Source organism: Neophocaena asiaeorientalis, unplaced genomic scaffold, assembly GCF_003031525.2.
Source record: "Neophocaena asiaeorientalis asiaeorientalis breed wild unplaced genomic scaffold, Neophocaena_asiaeorientalis_V1.1 scaffold30, whole genome shotgun sequence".
Classification (NCBI taxonomy): Eukaryota; Metazoa; Chordata; class Mammalia; order Artiodactyla; family Phocoenidae; genus Neophocaena; species Neophocaena asiaeorientalis.
The window spans coordinates 9379690-9399823 of NW_020174923.1; the positions used below are offsets into that span (position 1 = coordinate 9379690).

Consider the following 20134-nt stretch of genomic DNA (forward strand, 5'->3'; position numbering starts at 1 on the left):
AGTTTTCTCCTTTCCAGGCCAACGCAGAGCTGCACCTTTCACATTTGCCTCAGAAATAGGCGAAAATGCAAGCTGGCTAAAGTGGCCACAGACGGAGGAAGACAGAGGAAGGCGTGAGAACCCCAGGCTGCTGGGAATCAGGCAGGGCTACGAGGGGCGTGAGGCTCCCATTCTGCATCCCCCTCCGACCGTGCCCGTGCGTGTGGGGCCCCGGGCCCGAGGACCCTTGAGACGGCTGGCAGAAAGGAATAACCCTCACGCCGGGCAGCCCAGCAAGCACGTGTCCACACATTATCCCAGTTTCAACGTGTTGGCACCCAAACACCACAGGGCACCCACATCCCGTGCTCCTCTCTCTTTCCGTGCTGCTGGGCCTTCCTCACACTCAGGGGTGGGAAGCCGTGATACAGCTTCTCCCAGGGACTTGGTACGAAGGTGTCACTTGTCCACACCGATTCATGTGGGGTGGGGGGAGGGGGCTCTGACACCCTTAGGGGAGGAGGGCAGACACGTGACAAGAGGAATCAGGCTTCCGGGGGAGCAGTTAGCAGGGTCTGCTACTGTAAGATCGGACTCCTGGATTAAAGGTCTTAGACACCTGACGTTTTCTGAAGCCTCGAGCTCTCCCTCCTCCCTCCCCGGCTGCTGAGAGCCCATGGCCTCTCCAAGGCCCTCCCGGGCAGCTCCTTACCATGACCATGGACTGGATCTTCAGGCCGGCGTCCTTGACCGCGGTGTAGCGCTTGTTGAGGTTGGCCATCCTCCCATCCAAGTCTAACAGGGCCTCTTTCTTGTTGTCCTTCCTTTCAAACATTGGGTTGGCCGACCAGTCCTGGAGGGAAAAGGTGAGTGGGAGAAAAGTGTCTGAAGAAAAAGCTTCTGGCCCTACTCCCTCCTACACAGCCTTTAGAGTGAGTGTCCCTATCCTAGGCTGGCCTCGCAGAGGCCAAGGGGCCGCTGAGGACTGTTGGCCAGAGCGCCTCCAATGATGTGACTCAAAACCAACCAGGGCCTTGGAGGACCACGGAGAGACCCCTGTGCATGTTCCCCAGTCAGGCCCCAAAGGAGCCCCTCTAGGGGAAGGAGTGTCTGACCCTCTTGTCGGGGACCTCAGGAGCTGGGGGTGACGGGACATGGCAGCCAGATCTGGAGACACATGTGGAGATGCTCAGAATACAGGACAGAAAGGGACAAACAGGAGAGAATGAGTGACTGGAGAAGGTGCCCGGGGGCTGAGGCAAGGTTGCCATTTTTGGATTGAAAGTACTTTGTGGATCCAGGGAACATTAACAAAAGGAGACACACGTCTGGATACACTCTGGTGACACGTCTGAACCCTGAAGATGACCAAGGACTCTACCTACCTCTGGACGGAGAGAACAGGAAAGTCAAAAAATATCTTTCAGAGGAAATATCAAATATATCAGCAAAGGGAAATCATACCTTTGTCAGCTTTTTCAACATTGAGGCTATAAGCAGGGGTGGCTGTGGCCTGAACTGTGCCTCCTCCCACAAATTTATATGTTGAAGCTCTAACCTCTAACATCTCAGGATGTTACTGCATTTGGAGAGAAGGTCTTCAAAGAGGTGATTAAAGTGAGGTCATTAGGGTGGGCCTAAATCTGATATGGCTGGCGTTCTTATAAGAAGAGGAGATTAGGACATAGACACAGAGGGACGACCGTGTGAGGACACAGGGAGAAGACGGCCGTCTACACACCCAGCAGAGAGGCCTCAGAAGAAACCAACCCTGCTGGCACCTTGATCTCAAACTTCTAGCCTCCAGGACTATGAGACAATAAATTTCTGCTGTTTAAGCTGCCCAGTCTCTGGTCCTTTGTTATGGCAGCCAGAGCAGACGAGTACAGGGATGCTTCTAGACTACTGAAAGAAAAGGACCATATCAGAAAATCCTTTACTTGGACAAAACAGCTATAGGTGACATCCAAAGAAAGATAGTTTTGGAAAGCAAGGATTCAGAAAGTAGGTCATCAACGCACCCTTTCTGAGGCGATTACTTGAGGAAATAATCTGATTGAAAGAAAACTGAATCAGAAAACAAATCAGAAAAAAGTGGGGTGAGCAATGGCTTTTGCTTACAATGTATTGAGTTAAATCTAAGTGGATGGTGATGAAATGAACGTCAATTGTAAGGAAGGAAAGAGTTTCACACCTTGATAAGCCAAATGAATCTCAAAACAGAAGAGGTGTTTTCTAATGAACAAACTAGTGCTGGCCCGGGGCAGGTGTTTGCAAATGCAGGCACCGATGACAAACCATGGTGGGGGAGGGCAGTGCTAGCGAAGGCTTTCCCCCAGTTTTCTGGATGAGGCTTGAGAGCAAGGACCTGTGCTGCTCTGCATGGAGGGATGAGTGTGTTCCCGGTGGGGTTGGGTCTGAGCGCGTCTCCGCCCCCACCCTCGTTCCTGGCACCCACCTGGCAGAAGGACCTGCCCACACACTTGCTGAGCTGAACAGACCCAGATGGATTGGAGCTCTGCAGAGTGACCAGGGGCCCTTCTGCCTTGGGGCCACCCTGACGTCACCATGGTACAGCCCAGAGCCTCACACATCAGGCCCCCACTGCCTTGGGCACTTTCCGTGATCGTCTCCGAGGGGGGCCGTTTCCCCAGGACCCTCTCCGGGGTCCCCATTTAAGCTGCGCTCTGTGCTTTGCAGGTTACTCACCTTCATGGCCTGGGAAATCCCCTCTATGTTTTGCTTTGCTTTTTGTATCCTGTTCTGCAAGTTGTATAGCATTTCTCGCATCGCTTGAATATATTCAAACACACCTAAAACAGAAGCATAAAGGGATCTTACAAAATGAACGATTTAGCAAGGGCTGGCTTAACACTCATTATCACGACACAATGCTCGGCGAGTCTGTCCGCTTCTCCGGAGCCTGAAGCGGAGGGAATCGTGGAGAGCTTCCCAAAAGGCAACGCTGAGGAATAAAGCACATCGTGTCTCTTGGGAAACAAGGCCCCCCTATCCCCACGTAGGCGGATCACTAATTCCACAGGAACTCCAGGTGGCCGACAGGTTGGACCCGGCCCTCCATCCCCCTCACCCAAGTTTAACCTAAGGGGGAATGAATGTCGCCTTTGTACCTTTGCCATTCCAGAATAAGGTCGTCTCAGCGTCCAACAATTTGACATCGATTGCTTCCAATTCTGACTTTATCAGTGGAAATTCTATGTCCTTCATAGTGGTCATTATCTGCAAAACAAGGGCTACAGTTTCAGGGCCTTTGTTCCAAATCCAAGCAGATTTAAAATCGTCTCCTGGTGAGGGTGTTTATTACTGAATACCAACCAAACCAATCACAGTTAGTGTTATTTAATTGGGAATTATGTGTACATCAAAGTTCAGGAGATTCCAACTTTTAAAATTATTTTTTAGCACCAAGGATTTACGTATGTACTTAACTCCTAATCACCCATGTTATGGGGTAGAAAGAGAAGGAAATTCACTAATGCAAAAACAGTGCGTACATAATCCAAAGCTTAAAATATCTGGCTTAGAATCATAAAAAGAAAATCAGAGGAATACACACTGGTAACTGGGACACTTCTGGGGCGTCTCTCAGAACATCGCCTTGCCTATGAGGAATACACACTGGTAATTGGGACACTTCTGGGGTGTCTCTCAGAACATCGCCTAGCCTATGATCTAAGGCTCGGAATGTGATTATACAAAGGAGGTCCAGGATCTGTGGAGAAGCTGTTTCACTTGTTAAAGCATCAGAGTGAACGGTAGCGTAGGTTCCATACAGGCTCGATACGGGTCTACCCTGAGCTAAGAAATTCATGTAACACTCGAAAACCTCGATTCACAGAACAGAAAAAAACAGACAGAGTGTGTATACAGTTATTATTAATTATTCCTTTAAATAACAAGCAGCAGTTGTGCTTTGGAATACTGTCCTATCTGGCAACATTTTGATTTCCATGTAAGTTTTCAAGGACAGGTCTACTCTCTAAAGTGAGGGATGTACATTGGATTTACATTGTACCTTAGATGCTATTTGCCTTTCACAATAATTCTTTTTTTTTTAACATCTTTATTGGAGTATAATTGTTTTACAATGGTGTGTTAGTTTCTGCCGTATAACAAAGTGAATCAGCTATACATATACATACATCCCCACATCTCTTCCCTCTTGCGTCTCCCACCCACCCTCCCTAACCCACCCCTCTAGGTGGTCACAAAGCACAGAGCTGATCTCCCTGTGCCATGCGGCTGCTTCCCACTAGCTATTTTACGTTTGGTAGTGTATACATGTCCATGTCACTCTCTCACTTTCTCCCAGCTTACCCTTCCCCCTCCCTGTGTCCTCAAGTCCATTCTCTACATCTGCATCTTTATTCCTGTCCTGCCCCTAGGTTCTTCAGAACCATTTATTTTTTTTAGATTCTACATATTAGCATATGGTATTTGTTTAGCTCTTTCTGACTTACTTCACTCTGTATGACAGTCTCTAGGTCCATCCACCTCACTACAAATAACTCAGTTTCATTCCTTTTTATGGCTGAGTAATATTCCATTGTATATATGTGCCACATCTTCTTTATCCATTCATCTGTCGATGGACACTCAGGTTGCTTCCATGTCCTGGCTATTGTAAACAGAGCTTCAGTGAACATTGCGGTACATGACTCTTTTTGAATTATGGTTTTCTCAGGGTATGTGCCCAGTAGTGGGACTGCTGGGTTGTATGCTGGTTCTATTTTCAGTTTTTTAAGGAACCTCCATACTGTTCTCCATAGTGGTTCTATCAATTCACATTCTCACCAACAGTGCAAGAGGGTTCCCTTTTCTCCACACCCTCTCCAGCATTTATTGTTTGTAGATCTCTTGATGATGGCCATTCTGACCGGTGTGAGGTGATACCTCATTGTAGTTTTGATTTGCATTTCTCTAACGATTAGTGATGTTGAGCATCCTTTCATGTGCTTCTTGGCCATCTGTATATCTTCTTTGGAGAAATGTCTGTTTAGATCTTCTGCCCATTTTTGTGTTGGGTCGTTTGTTTTGTTGATATTGAGCTGCATGAGCTGCTTGTGTATTTTGGAGATTAATCCTTCGTCAGTTGCTTTGTTTGCAAATACTTTCTCCCATTCTGAGGCTTGTCTTTTCATCTTATGGTTTCCTTTGTTGTGCAAAAGCTTTTAACTTTCATTAGGTCCCATTTGGTTATGTTTGTTTTTATTTCCATTTCTCTAGGAGGTGGTTCAAAAAGGATCTTGCTGTGATTTAAGTCATGGAGTGTTCTGCCTATGTTTTCCTCTAAGAGTTTTATAGTGTCTGGCCTTACATTTAGGTCTCTAATCCATTTTGAGTTTATCTCTGTGTAAGGTGTTAGGGAGTGTTCTAATTTCATTCTTTTTTTTTTTTTTTTTTTTGCGGTACGCGGGCCTCTCACTGCTGTGGCCTCTCCCGTTGCGGAGCACAGGCTCCAGAGGCGCAGGCTCAGCGGCCACGGCTCACAGGCCCAGCCGGTCCGCGGCATGTGGGATCTTCTCGGACCGGGGCACAAACCCATGTCCCCTGCATCGGCAGGTGGATTCTCAACCACTGCGCCACCAGGGAAGCCCTAATTTCATTCTTTTACATGTAGCCGTCCAGTTTTCCCAGCTCCACTCATAATAATTCTTGACATATATTTGGTAATTTAAATGGTGCCCCCTCCCCACCCATGTCCCCCTTTTCAGACAATTAACTCTTAGAAAAGGTACGGTATGGCAGAGAAATAAAGCTTAACAGCTATTACCAGTGGAAACCAGACAGGAGCAGAAGAAAGCACTGACGGAATTAAAAGTGAGTCAATGTGAAATCTTGATTCCATTTATCAGAGTTTGGATGTTAAACAATTACACGAATAGCCCAGACAAGAGCTAAATGTTATTATGCCTTTGTGATTGCCCAGAGTAGACAAAGCTCACAGCGATGAGGTCCATTTAATATGCCCTATTTATTATTTTTCAGCAGCCTATGTAATAAATCCATACCTTTAGGGTATTTTTCCCGGACCCCCCAGCAGATCCCTTAAAGCCCCACTCCAACACTCACCTAGCTCAAACGTTAATAGCTATTAGCAGTCTGGGGGCCTGGGGTCTCTCTTGGCAACAGAAAGTAGCTTAAGAAGCGTGGGGCTTCCCTGGTGGCGCAGTGGTTGAGTGTCCGCCTGCCGATGCAGGGGACACGGGTTCGTGCCCCGGTCCGGGAAGATCCCACATGCTGTGGAGCGGCTGGGCCCGTGAGCCATGGCCGCTGAGCCTGCGCGTCCGGAGCCTGTGCTCCACGGCGGGAGAGGCCACAACGGGGAAAGGCCCGCGAAGCGCAAAAAAAAAAAAAAAAAAAAAAAAAAAGAAGCACATCTAAGGGGCCAGGAGCACCCCGGAGAGGGGAGCCGGCATCAGTAATGAGGGTCACCGCAGGCGACGAGCTCCGGGTCTCACTGCCCGGCTCCCCATCCTTGTCCGATGTTTTTATTAGCAGAACAATGTCGTTCACAGCGGAAGCTAACACGCTTCCCCACGTGGGACTGGCTGGGTTTTGTCTGGAAATTCATAAGTGGAAGATCAATTTTTTTGTTTCATTCTAAATAACGTTTGTTGGATTTTTTTTGTCTGTTTCTGATTGCGTCGTTGTAAAAAAAAAAAAAAGCTCTTGCACTGAAAGTAACCCACAAACATTTTTCCACGTGACTGTATCTCTAAGGCTTCCATTCTTCCTAAACACCGCGTCCGGGAGGCGTTCCAGGGAACGGATGAACACGGCGTTCTTCGAACCTGAAGACAGCTGGTTCTGGAGAAAGCTAATTCAAGGAAACGCACTTCAGGCGGGCCCTGGGCTGTCACAGCTCGCAGCGCCAATAAGTGAGTCAATGAAAATTTTATCTTCAAAAATGAAATTAGTGAAAAGCAGCTTACTCCAGTTCATCCTGAACACATTTCAGGTTACGTCACCCCCATGCTCTAATTTGTGGAATAGAGTAAGGAACGGGTCTATGGTTGGTTCTGCGGTGGGCGTGTCGGGGTGAGCAGTGGGGGAGTGATACTTTTTGGCAAATCCACGTGACGGCATGACCTGGCGTGCTTCAGTTCACGTTCAGGTAGGAGGCGGTCACTTCTAGCAAGGTCGGGAGGCTTCCTCAGTGTCCCAAAGGCCTTGCTCTGAATCTTTTGATGTTCCAACATTCTCTTTTTTGGCAGGGAATTCCTGGGCTTGGTCAAATCTGGCCACCGTAGGGAGGAGGTGCATGGCAGAGCTGTGCTCCAGTTACTACCGACTCAGAGGGCACTTAACAAGCCAGCAGGGGAGGGGCAGGACAGGAACCTCTCTCTCCACGTTCTGGTTGGAACCGGGCATTAAGTTCAAGGCCCCTACAAGGCGGGCCAGGGAAGGCGACCGAGGCACGCTCTTCGGGGCTCTAGGAAAGGGGCCGTCACATCAGGGATTTGGGAGCGTGTAAGCATCTCTCCAATAGATCAAGATGCAAAACCCAGAAACAGAAATATTCCAGGTTCCACACAGTGGCTCCAGTCAGGGGCAAGCTGGCTGCAAGAAACAGAAGCCCACTAAAGCTGGCTCAGGTCACGTGGAGGTGCGCTGGTGGAGCCCCGGGGACTAGGCCCACAAAGCCCACGTCCGGGCTCCCCTCTGTCTCGTGGGACCTCTCCGCCTGTCTGCTCCACCCGCCTGCGCCCTTCCCTCTGCGGCCCGTGTTTCACTCATTCTGGTTTCTCTGCTCCCCCTGAGACTCCGGTGTGAATGATGCTGGGACCCAGTTCCAAGTTCCCAGGGTTCAAGGAGAGGGAATCTCATTGGCCCCTTTTGGATGAGGTGTCTGCGGTAGGCTGAATAATGGCCCCCAAAGACGTCACGTCGTAATCTACAGGACCTGTGACTATGTCACCTTGCACTTGGCAAAAGAGAATTTGCAGACGCGACTCAGTTAAGGAGCCCGACATCGGGCGGGCCCAATGCGATCGCGAGGTCCTTATAAGAGGGAGTCAAGAAGAACTAAGGAAGGGAACATGACAACAAAAGCAAAGGTGCTGTGATCCGAAGGTGGCGTGACGTGGCCTCAAGCCAAGGAACGCGGGCAACTCTGGAAGGTGGAAAAGGTGAGAACGTGGATTCTCCCCAGAGGGTGGCTCCAACCACCTTCCAATAGGAAAACATTCTCAGTTCTACTCTGGGTGGGGATCGTACACCTGTGTTTGTTCTAAACAAAACCCCCATCGTGCAAACAAAACAAAGCAACACCAGCTCACCTCATTGTACCAGCGGGCAATGAGTTCCAAGTTGCCCACAAACTTCCAGAAGGTTTCATACTGTGAGAACAGGTTCTCGGCGCTGCGGGGAATCTCCTTTTGTTGCTGGAAGTTCAGGTACTTGACCTCTCTCAGCACTGCCACCAGCTAAAGTGAATGAAGAGAATACAAGAGGTGAGGGGGTGGCCTCAGTGGCATGGCACTTAGCAGCACAAGTGAGGGTCTGTCCCTGGGATGCTCCTACAGCCCCCAAAGCTGGGGGGAGGTCTGACTGGGGATGGGCTCCACTGGTAGGATCACAATGCCTTCGCCCTATTGACTGTTCCTGATGTCTAGAAGTGCTGGCATCACCAGCATGGTGGACACCATCATTGTAACTAACCTGCCAGGTGTCTAAAGAAAGGCTCCTCCCTAGGGTCTGACCTTCCCTTGTCCCTCTCCAGCCCCTGGTTACAGCCCAGGAGAACAACAGCAGGGCATCCCTTCCGACAGAACTTCTGCCCTCACTGCTCAGCCAACACCGTTCTTGGAGAGGCCCCAGTAACCTTCACATTGCTGAATCCATGGGTCATTTCACAGGCCCCGTCTCACGTGGCCTCTCAGCAGCTGGTCCCTCCCCCTCCTGGGCCCATGGTCCCCTTTGCGTCCAGGACACCAGGCTCTCCTGGTCCCCATTACCAGTCTCTCTGATGCTTCTGAGATTTAAGTGTTGGAGAACCGCGGATGGGGTCCCTCTCGATCTGCTCTCACGTTGGTGACCTCACCCAGTGTCACAGCGTTAAGAACCATCTACGTGTGAATGATTCCCGTGCTCATGTCCCCAGCTCGGGTCTCTCTCCTGACTTGAGACTCCTGTATCTACCTGCCTACTCAGCGTCTCCACGTGGATGTCCAGTTGATGTGTCAAACTCAACGTGACTGAAACAGAGCAGTCTTGCCCGCCGGCCACCTCCACCCGCTGTCTCATCTGATGGCCATTCCCCGCTTCCAGTTGCCCAGCCCCAGAATGCTGGGGCTGACTCCTCTCTTCCTGCACACATGATTTCCAACCTGTCTAGGATCTCATCGGCCCTGTGATCAAAATCTAATCTAACCTCTGCGCACCTTCACTGCTGCTCTGGTCTAGGCCACCGCCCTCTCATCATCCCTCACCTGGATTCCGGCAAAACACTCCTAAGTGGTCTCTGTGCTTCTGGCCTTGCCCTCCCCCCAAGTCCACTCACACACAGCATCTCAGATCGGGGCCCTCCTCTGCTCGAAACCCTGCAACGGCTGCCATCTTGCCCGGAACAAAGACCCAAGTCCCTTTCAGGGCCCGAGAGGCTCTCTGTGCCCCATCGTCTCCTCACCCCCTTTCCCTGCACCTCCCCTGCTCACTCCACCCCGGCCCCACTGGTCTCCTCGCTGCTCCCACAACACGCCAGGCACACGCATACCTCCTGGCCTTTGCTTTAGCTGTTTGCTCTCCTCGAAGGCTTTCCTCCCATCTTTGCTGGCCAACGCCCTCACCTCCTGCAAGTCTCTGCTCGAGTCCAAAGCCGTCACCTGCCCCCTTCCTCCGGCTCTGTCCATTCCCTGCTTACCTGCCTTTCCCATTCTTTGAGGTACCGACCATCACATTCTCATGTGTCATACGTTATGCTGGTTCATCGTTCCCGCCCCCTCTTCTCCTGGCCCTTCCACCGGGCCCCCACCACTCTCTCCCCTCTCTCTGTCTCTCTCTCCCCCTCTCCCTGTAGGAGGCAGCTCCAGAAGGACAGAGAGCTTTGTTGGTTCACTAATTTATCCCAAACACATACACAAAGTAGGTGTTCAGTAACTATTTGTTGAATGAAAGAATGAATTTGGGTGAAAGAAGGTTTCAGAGGAAAAGTCCCATCTGGGTTCCCTGCCTTCCTGGTGTCACTGCTGACCTCAGAGCAGGGCAGATGCGTTCTTGTAAGGCAGGTGGCTTGTAGAGATTCAGGCTGCTCCAGCTTCTGCCTGCATACATGGTTAACTACCTGGGGTTTAGCCCTGGACGGTGTGGATTCCCTCCAGCCTTCCCGACTTGACCAGGGGGTCCACTTCTTCAGATCCTGAAAAGACCTTTTTTTTTTTTTTCTTTTAAATTCTCAAATTGATAGCTCCTCTAGGGATCCCATGAAAGGCGGCCCAGCTTTAAAATAGAGCACTCATTCCAGCTATTTTCAAGGAGGCTACGACTGTCTCATATCTTAAATATATCCTGGGCACGCTTTAAGCAACACTTGAATAATAAAGCTTTAGCTGGATATGACATAAACATCAACCCCACAAGTCCATGCTGTTCGTAGGAGGGGGCGTCAGCCTCAGGGTCACATGGGCTTGCCCCGTGGGGAACCCCAGGTCCCCGGGACAGCCTCTGGCCCAGCTGCCCTCCCGATGCTGTGGCCAGATGACACCCACCGCTTTGCTGAAGTTGACGCGGATGAGGCTGGTGACGGGATCCCGCTGAATCAGGGGCTGCCCCAGGTTGAAGTGGCAGTCCTGGTCTACCCCCGCCGCCCACTGCTGGTAGACCCTCTTGCGGTAGCTTCTCAGCAGTTCCACCATCTCATCGTATTTCTGGTAGATCAGCTTGGCCTCCACGCTGGACATGATCCTGGAATCAGAGTTAGGAGGAGGGTCAGGTGCCGTCTCCCTCAGGGCCTCGCTAACACCCCAACCGTGCCTGCCAGACCTTGGGGTGACGCAGCAGGCAGCCAGCTCTCTGTTTCTTCCAGGCTGAGACACTGAACATACGCATGGATGACGCCCTTCACAGGCGGCAACTAGCCCAGAAAGCCAAATGATAACCCTTGTAATATTGGCCCTGAATGACCAGGACTTGATTCATAACTGCAACCTTCCTTAATTTCTGTCCTCCCTTCCAACTTAGGACCAACCAGAGAGCCAAACGTGCCTCCTGACCAAACACACAGGACGCCCTCCTCCAGTCCCCATGCTGATGGCCTCCAGTCCGGGAGACCTGGGGCCTTCTCTGTTCTGCTGTGGGTTCTTCCACTCCTCCCCCTGCTTTCCAGGCTCTGCCAAAAACAAGTGACAGTGGCCGACTCCCTGCTCTGGCCAGCACCGAGGAAGTAGCCTTTGCTTGTTCTCATTTGGGTGTCTTTGTTCATTTCCATGAGGGTGACCACCAAGGTCACCTTCCCGACATGCCCGCTGGGAAGGCACCTAGAGGAGGGGGAGGTGCAGTCAGGGTCTCTCCTGGGACCGTGCCCTGGGAAGGAAAGGCTTGGCCGATGGTAAGCATGGGCCTGCCTCAGAGCTGGGACAGACGTCCCCACAACGCACCGCAAACTCCACAGCTGAGGAGGAGCGCTGCCTGCCCGGGGCCATCACTCACGGGTGATCGATGTGCTTGAGGTCCCTCATGGGTGCCTCCAGCCTCTCCTGCAGCTCCAGGCTCCACTTGAGCTGCCCGGCCACCGGGGGCATGTTTTTATGGATAGGGGGGATGTTCCCGTCTGCCGAGGCTGCAATCTGGGTGTCATACAGGGTCTTGGTGTTGTCCAGCTCAGCGTCAAACAGCTCCAGCATGACCGAGTACCTGGGCACCACCTCGGGGAGAATCAGAGGCCGTTCCAAGAGGCTGCCACACATGTGTAGGAGCTGGGGAGAAACGAGAGATGCGCCTTCGCCGGGGCCCGCCACCTGCCCCATCCCCGGCGTCACCCCCAGCTGCGTGTCTGGGACGCCACGTGCAGCCAAGCTTCAGGATCAGGAAGATACACGCCTTCCAGACAAAGAAGCTTTTCTCTGTGTGGCAACTGGCAAACCAGGCGCCTCAATGATTTCCATGTTGATGTACGCTGGGTCCCTACATACTTAGCTTATAAACCAACAGTACAAACTAGGTCCAAGGTCTGGAAAAATTTATTCTGGGCCCAGGAGAAATCAGGGTTTGGGCAAAGAAGATTTAAACATTTAACAAATACCATTTCAAAAATTGAAAAAAAAAAAAGAAAAAGTAACCACAATACTGCACTTATATAACCAGGGCTTACGCTACAACTGGATGGAGAAATGTCTTTTTTTTTTTCTGTATTTTTTTTAACATCTTTATTGGAGTATAATTGCTTTACAATGTGTTAGTTTCTGCTGTATAGCAAAGTGAATCAGCTCTACATATACATATATCCCCGTATCCCCTCCCTCTTGAGCCTCCTTCCCACCCTCCCTATCCCACCCCTCCAGGCGGTCACAAAGCACTGAGCTGATCTCCCTGTGCTATGTGGCTGCTTCCCACTAGCTATCTATTTTACACTTGGTAGTGTATATATGTCAATGCTACTCTCTCACTTCGGAGAAATGTCTTAGTCATGAGAATTATTCCTTTTAGGAAGACCTCTGATTCTCAAGGACCCACCCAGGAAAGAAAAGCCACCATGGGGAAGTTTATTTTGCTCTGAAAAATGCTCTGGGGAAAACAGGAACAAACTAGGTGAGAGGGAGGCCAATCTTAACCACGTGGGGTCCCCAAACCACTAAAGTTGCCAAGTGCTGGGTGTGGGGAAGGGTCTGTAGGAGCGTCCTGGGGCTGCCATGACAGCACCACGAACTGGGCAGCTTCAACAACAGAATTTATTCTCTCACAGCCTGGAGGCAACAAGTCCACAATCAAGGTGGACAGGGCTGCGCTACCCTGAAGGCTCCAGAGGAGAGTCTGTCCCAGCCCCTGGGTCCCTGGGGGTGGGTGGCAACCCTTGGCTTGTAGACCCGTCACTCCACCTTCTACCTTCTTGGTCATGGGACTATCTTCCCTGTGTGTGTCTCTTCCCTTCTTCTGGCACAGACCCCAGACACACTGGATTAAGCATGGGCTGTCTGATTCCCCCAGGAGCCGGGACAGCCGGGTCCCCTTCAATGTGTCATTTCCATGGCCTGTCAGCCCGAGAGCCCTGACCTGATTATTCCAGTGGGGGACATCACCTCACATATCTGAGGGTGGTAACCATAAACATGCCCTAGCACCTTGCAAGTAACGAGCTCATCACCCTGTGGTCTGCGGATGCTACACACTGGCAATTGTAAAAAAAAACAAAAACAAAAACAAAAACAAAAGAAAAGCTTAGTAGAAGAGAATAAGGTAGAATTACCTGGGTGTTTCAGTTAGAGTCTTGCCTGGAATAGGAGGATGGCTCAAATTGGGCCAGAGAGGAGAGTTTCTTAAAAGATCCCCTCACATTGGTGGGTGTCCAGGGAGGCCTCAGGCCGGGGCTGAGCCTGAGCGGTGAGGGAGGGGCCCTTACTGCAGCCTGGAGAGAGAGGCCGTGGGGTTGGACAGTGACACGTGACATGTTAGGGCAGCTCCGAGCCAGCCTGAGGTCACCAGGGGAGGGGTGCCTGAGCCTGCGGGTGCCCGCGGCAGAGCACTCCTGGAGACAGACGGGGATTCATCAGGGCTCAGACCACACGGCCCCATTTTCTCTGGGATATGCTGCAGCCCTTGGTGCCTGGAAGGGCTGGACCCAAGTCTCAGATTTGTCCTACTTTTTGGTATGAAAACTAAGACAACTGTCCCCAAAAATGGCCTTTTGGGGAAACAGTGGAATAATAGCTGCAGAGAAAGGAGGAAAGATTTTCAGGTACCCGAAAGCCAGATGGAACAGCCACGGACTCCCGGGAAGACCCCGCAACTCCGCGTTGCTAAGCACCGATACCTGCGGAGAGGCTCCTGACATATTAGGTCACCAGCGTCATTTCTCTGGAAACTGACAGGTAACAGTTGGGAAGAACCTGTTCCTCTTGTTGGTTGCTGACCCTCTTGGCTTTTTTCCTCCCACTCCTGTTCCTTTTATTTCACCTTTACATGTTTTTTGGCCTCTGGCTTCTAGGAAGGAGGTTAATTTCGTTTTCTGCCAGGAGGAGTTCATGTGGAAAATTGTTCTAGAACTTTCCCGGCTGTGTGTGAATTACTGACTGTGCAAGAGCATCCAGACAGCTTGGGAACACGCAGGGGATCAAGGGGACGGCAGGGAGGGGACCCCAAGGGCCCGTCCTGATTAGAGCACAGGGTTGTCAAGGGGGGAGGCAATGTTCTTCGGTGCAGAGAGGAAGGTGAGCAGACGGAGACGGGGATGGTTCACAAGAGTTTTCTGCCTTATTTTCTTTCTAGTTCAGCACAGACATAAAGTTACGTGTTAGAAGCGGACTTCACCTTGTGGAGTGCAGAAGCCGATTTAGGCCACAACAGGAGTGGGGAACGCCCGGGGGTAGAACAAGGGCGTTTGCCAGTTTGAGCACCTGGGGGTGGACTTCAGTCCCTCAGGTGCCAAACAGAGTTCCTCCTGGACCAGCTCCTCCCCTCCGAGTGGGGACCTACGGTCTCTCGATCGCGAAGGAAATAGGCGTCTCGGTTTGGATACATCAACCCACCTCCTTCCCCATCACTGGAAGACAGTGCAATGTGGCACCCAGCCAGCAGAAGGTCTGGGGGTGCTTCTTCTCCTGGTTCCATCCGCACAGGAGGCGAGAGGGACTAACCACCCGGCACCCCGGTCCGTCAGCTCCAGCATCGTCTTAATTCTTGGAGACCCCACCACAGGGGAGGACCTGGTGTTTCCACATTAAAGCACTGGCTGCAAACCCTACCTGCGACTCCTTGCACTTGGGTAGCCCTGGGGGTAAGAGCCTCTCGGTTCCGCCTAAGGTCTTCCCCGGGAGTGAGCAGTGGTAACAGCTCCCCTCCCTCGGCTGGGGCCAGTTCCCTCCACGGGGAAAGCTCCAAAGCACCTGCTGTGTGCTAGGCTCGGTTCTGAGTCAACCCAAACCGAGCGCCTGCCCTCAGGGAGTTTATATTCTAGTTCGAAGACGACAAACTCATAGAGATCCACACACCACAGATGCCGGGGCGGCGCAGGGCAGGGGGCGGGGGGGTTGGGCAAGCACGAAGAAGAAAACCCAAGCAGGTCAGTGTTGGCGATGGCAGCGAGGGGAGCATGGAGGGGAGGGCTCCTGCCTGGAGGACGAAGTGAGGGAGGCCTCTCCAAGGAGGCGCCTGAGGCAGCTCCAGGGGAAGGGTGCCCCGCAGAAGGGGACAGCGTGGGGGCACTGTGCTAACTTGCATTCACTGATACTTTGCCTGGAGCACCAACTCCATCCGAGACGTAATTGGTCATTACATTTGCAGAGCTTCAAATCCCCAAGCATTTGCATTTTTTGAAAGTATCTAAAAGGCAAAGGACAGCCTGGCATTGGCATGAGAGAGATCTTTGTGCTCAGGGGTGGCGGGCTTCCTGGGTCCCCAACTCAACCCCAGCCCCGGCATCCTCTGGAAGATCGGTCACTGCCCTATGCTACCTAGGCCAACCCGACTGCCATCCCGGCCACGGGAGCCCATCCAGATGAGTGGTTTAGAACAGGGATCCTGCCAGCAGTGAACCTTGGAGCTGGTTTGGAGCCCTGGTTTCCCTACTTGCTGGCTAGCCCTGTGACCTTGAGTAGCTCTCTTGACCTGCCTGAGCTGGTAAAATGGGATAGACAATGTAGGTAACGAATTTAGCAAAGAGCTGGGGTTTTGTGAGAATTAAATGAGGTAATGTGCTAATTATCGGTCATCTCCTCCAGGCATTGCATTACTGGCAGCAACCCAGAGGCTTGCAAAGTGAGGGGAAGAGACAGTTCTGACCTGTAGAGAGTCATGGATGACAAACATGCATAAAACTAGACAGAGAAATAAAAAAGCTGCCCAAGCATATACATATATTGCCCACTTAAATGCTCAACATCTGTTGTCCAGATGAGTTGTAGCTACACACACTACATCCTGCAGAGATCCCCCCTCTCTGTCGTAGGGGCGAGGCAGGTCACATAAAGGCGTGACGAATGCTGGGCTAGGACAGTAAGGAGTGGTGAGGAGTGGGGCAAACTGAAGCACTGATGTGCTGTCTATCGCGAGGAACAGCTCCTCCCCTGCAGCCGCTTGTTACCATGAGGGACTGTGTGTCCCGTGTGGCCCGATCTGTTTTTCCAAGAGAGAGTAAAAACCTGGATTTTTACATGCACTCTCTCAAATTTTAAATATTGGTGACTAATTCAAGGTTTTAGAGAAGTGCCATGTGAGAATAAGCAAGTCTAGAGAGACGGAGTAGATTAGTGACTGTCTAAGATTGGGGAGGTCGGGGAGAAATGGGGAACGACTGGGGGTGATGAAAATGTTCTGAAATTGATTGTGGATGGCTGTACCACTCTAAATGCACTAAAAGCCATTTAACTGTACACCTTAAACAGGTGGGTGGTATGCTACGTGAACTACATCTCAAAAGTCCCACGGGAGCCAGGAGAAACCTACCAGTGGTCTCTGCAGCCCAAGCCATCTGTTCGTGACTCTGACGAATGGGTGTAAATGCCCGAGTTCGGAATTACTTGATGAGACGGTGATGTATGCAAAACACTGGAAAGTCCGATAATCACCATGTCTGCCTAACTTCTGAGCACTGCTATTTTGAGTGAGGGGTCTGCAGATTTACTCTGTTCATTCTGTTCTTCTGAGTTTACTATTTAAATGAGCTGGCTTCCCTTGCGGTAAAATCTGTTACGGCAGCAGTGGAAAGGTAACACGGGCTGATGCTACGAAACATTTGATTACCACACAGACTCTGTTCTCACCCACGCTTACTGAGCCCCTCCTGACTGCTTGGTGAGGGTCCTGGTTTGCCTGGGACAGAAGTGGGGGGGGGTCTCTGAAATACTGGACTTTGTTTCAAAACCATCCTGGGAATAGCAGGGTGAGCGTGCCCTAGGGAAAGAGGTCTGTGGGCAGAGACAGGATGTGCTTGGTGTTGAGTGTTCTGCCTGCAAGTTGGTGAACTGGCACTGGGGTGTTGGTACTGAACGTTGGCTGCCTTGTGAGCTTGGACCGAGCAGGTCCAGGGGCCCGTCTCCAGGCCCCACAACGTGCCTGCTTTTGAGGGATCCTCACGGAGGGGCACGCCAACCAGCAGTGGGGACGAGTGTCTAGCTCCTCACAACTCCCTCCCTCGTCAGTTCATCTTCCTAACTACGCCAGCATGACCCATAACAAAGGCATTTTGCTGTTTTAACTTGCACTTTCCTGATATTTGAGAGGCTAAACCAACAACCTATGTCTGTATTGGACATTTGCGTTTCTCTTTCCAGTTGACATTCTCTAGGGGTTTTAGTGCTTTTCTGCAATCTATTTTTAAAATGTTTTTATAACATCATTGCTTTTTTCTAACTGTAGAAGTACTACACACTTCACGCACACAACTCGGAAACTGTAGAAAAGTACACAGAAGACAGACAAATATTAGCCATCACCCCACCACCTAGAGACGGCCCCCCGTAACGACACTGTGCTTATTTCTGGGGTCTCAAATGTTGAAGAAAGTGTCAGTGTGGCTCAGTGGCTCAAAATGTGGATGTGTTTTATTTTTATAGCAACTCTGCCTCTCTCTAACTTCTGTTCCTTATAAGTAGTGGGGGAACTGAATCATATAAGGATCAATGGAGCACAACAGGACTCAGTAGATAACCACCTCGTGTTCACTTTCCTCTCTTACTCTAAGATGCGGCAGTGCTACTCAAGGTGATGACTGCTGACTTGCTCTAAGGCCCCGAGGAAGGTCCCTGGCCTTTTCTGGGCCTAGCTCTTCACCTGTGAATGAGGTTGCACGATTAGACCATCTCGACCATCGTTCTCGGCATCGCGGTGCTGCTGTGATGAACTCTCAGTCAATGCAGGGTCCCCGCCCACCCGTACCTTTGCACAGGACTCAATAGAACTGCAGTCATCAAACCCCTGGCAAAAGATCGCGGCCAGCCTCCTATCCAGATCCTGAATTTTGGTCTCAAAATCAGCGTAATCGTCATCAAAGCCCTGAAAGCGAATTAAAACACCAACCTTGTAACCGTAACCAGCATGCAAAGCAGGGGGGTGGGCTCACTCTAATGCCCATGGACACCCCCCACCCCCGGCAGGATTCAGGTTACGTCTGGGCTGAGCAACCTCACCGTCTTGGAGGCTGGTCCACAGGCAGAGTGTTTTTGGTGTCTGTTTTATCTTTCGGCCTTGCCGTGCGGCATGTGGGGTCTTAGTTCTCCGACCAGGGATCGAACCCTCGCCCCCTGTGTTGGCAGCACAGAGTCCTAGCCACTGGACCACCAGGGAAGTCCCGGGGCAGATCTTTTGCACCATTTTTTTCTCTGCCACACGTGCTCCCTCCGTGTGCCTTCCCACTCTCGGGGCATTTGCCACCGATCCTGCCAAGGCCCCCGACTTACCGAATCTCCGGGATCCAAGGGGTCGTATTTGCAGTCGGCAAAATCCTTCACCAGCTCAAAGACCTCATCGGAGATCTGAGTCACCTGGCTTCCGAGGATGCTGCCCCTCACGCCCCCGAGCTCAATTTTCTCCAGCTTCAGAAACTCGATGGCTGTTTTATAAAGATCCTGGTGGAGGAAACCCCAGCACCCTCGTCAGTTCATCTTCCTAACTACGCCAACGGTTCAGTCACTCATCCAGCTCTGACCCCGGCAGGGAGGAGCCCCGGGGCCACATAGCAGTCTGGAGGGGCCCTCTGTGTATTGGTGTTAATGTTCTCTAAAGCTGTTGCTGTAGCAGAGAGGAGATGGAAGGAAGGGTCCCATGAGCCATCTCCAAGCTGTGATTATGGAGGAGGAAGAGGTGATGGTCGGGCTCTTGTCCTGACCCAACACTGGGCGAAATGTGCCTCTAAATAAATCATACTTTACCGGGGCCCCACTTCCTCAGCTGTGGGATGAAGCAGTTGGAAAGGCACACGGTGGTTCCTGATGGCCTCACGTACAGGGTGCCTGATGGATGTTTGCGTGTAAATCCCACTCCCTCACTCCCTCCGAGGTGTGGGTCTCACCTCGCCTTCTCCTGGAAGCCGTCCCACCTATTTTAGCCCATGGTGGTGCCTTCTTTTCCAGAATCCCCAATTGCTGCCTGTGCTCTTCCTTTTGGCATTTAACTCCATTCAGTCCTATCACGTTTTCTAACGCTTCTGTGTGTAGCTCTTATTCCCCGATCGAGACCCCGAAGGCTTCTTGAGGATGACAAGCAGCCCCCAGGTGCCCGACCCAGTGCCTGTTGCTGCTTAGACGGAAGATGTTTATAGGGTACTCGTGTCCCTCCCCTAAGCCAGTGCCGAGGTTGATGCCACTTCCCCCCCCGCAGATGTCCAAGATGTATCGAGCTATAATCCAAGCAGACCTAACGCAAAGTAACAGCATCCTCACGCCCTGAGCTCTGGGGCCCTTACACCCAAGGAGGGCGGCATGGGTGGCACAGACCTCAGGCAGGGGGTGGCTGGCATGGCCATTTCCCCCACCCCCAAAAGCCCCTCTTTTCCTAGAAGCATCACCCTGACTCACAATCTATAAGGTAGGAACCAGTGGCTACTTGGCCAGAAACTTGTCTGGGTCCTTCCAGTTCTTGGGCTCGAGCCTTCATCCATGATGGGAATCTGGGAGTCTTAAGGGGGGCTTCCTGCTCTGCCTCCCAGAGGGTGTGGATGAGAACTAGACACGCCTTCCTGGAGCCACTGTTGACGGCATCCATCATAAAATCACTGCCCAATGAATGAACGGTTCCCCACTTTTTTTTTTAAAGGATGTAATGTGCACAAAGTAAAAAAAAAAAAAAAAAAAAACCGAAGGGTGTGGATGAGAACTAGACACGCCTTCCTGGAGCCACTGTTGACGGCATCCATCATAAAATCACTGCCCAATGAATGAACGGTTCCCCACTTTTTTTTTTAAAGGATGTAATGTGAAAAAAGAAAAAAAAAAAAAAAAAAGACCGTGAAGATTACAAAACAAAATGGAAAATTTTCTCGCCCTAC

At 51.3% G+C, this 20134-nt stretch overlaps 1 protein-coding gene across 1 annotated transcript in view; it reads right to left on the reverse strand.

Annotated features, from left to right (window-relative positions):
* Positions 1-20134, reverse strand: part of DNAH17 (dynein axonemal heavy chain 17) — a 159650-nt gene that overhangs the window by 85298 nt on the left and 54218 nt on the right. The window contains exons 15-22 of the mRNA XM_024760605.1: positions 18549-18716; positions 18028-18144; positions 11650-11915; positions 10710-10905; positions 8283-8429; positions 3111-3219; positions 2689-2792; positions 692-832 (exon numbers count right to left, since the gene is read on the reverse strand). Of these exons, the coding sequence (XP_024616373.1) occupies positions 692-832; positions 2689-2792; positions 3111-3219; positions 8283-8429; positions 10710-10905; positions 11650-11915; positions 18028-18144; positions 18549-18716 (1248 nt within the window). The remainder of the gene's footprint in view (positions 1-691; positions 833-2688; positions 2793-3110; positions 3220-8282; positions 8430-10709; positions 10906-11649; positions 11916-18027; positions 18145-18548; positions 18717-20134) is intronic.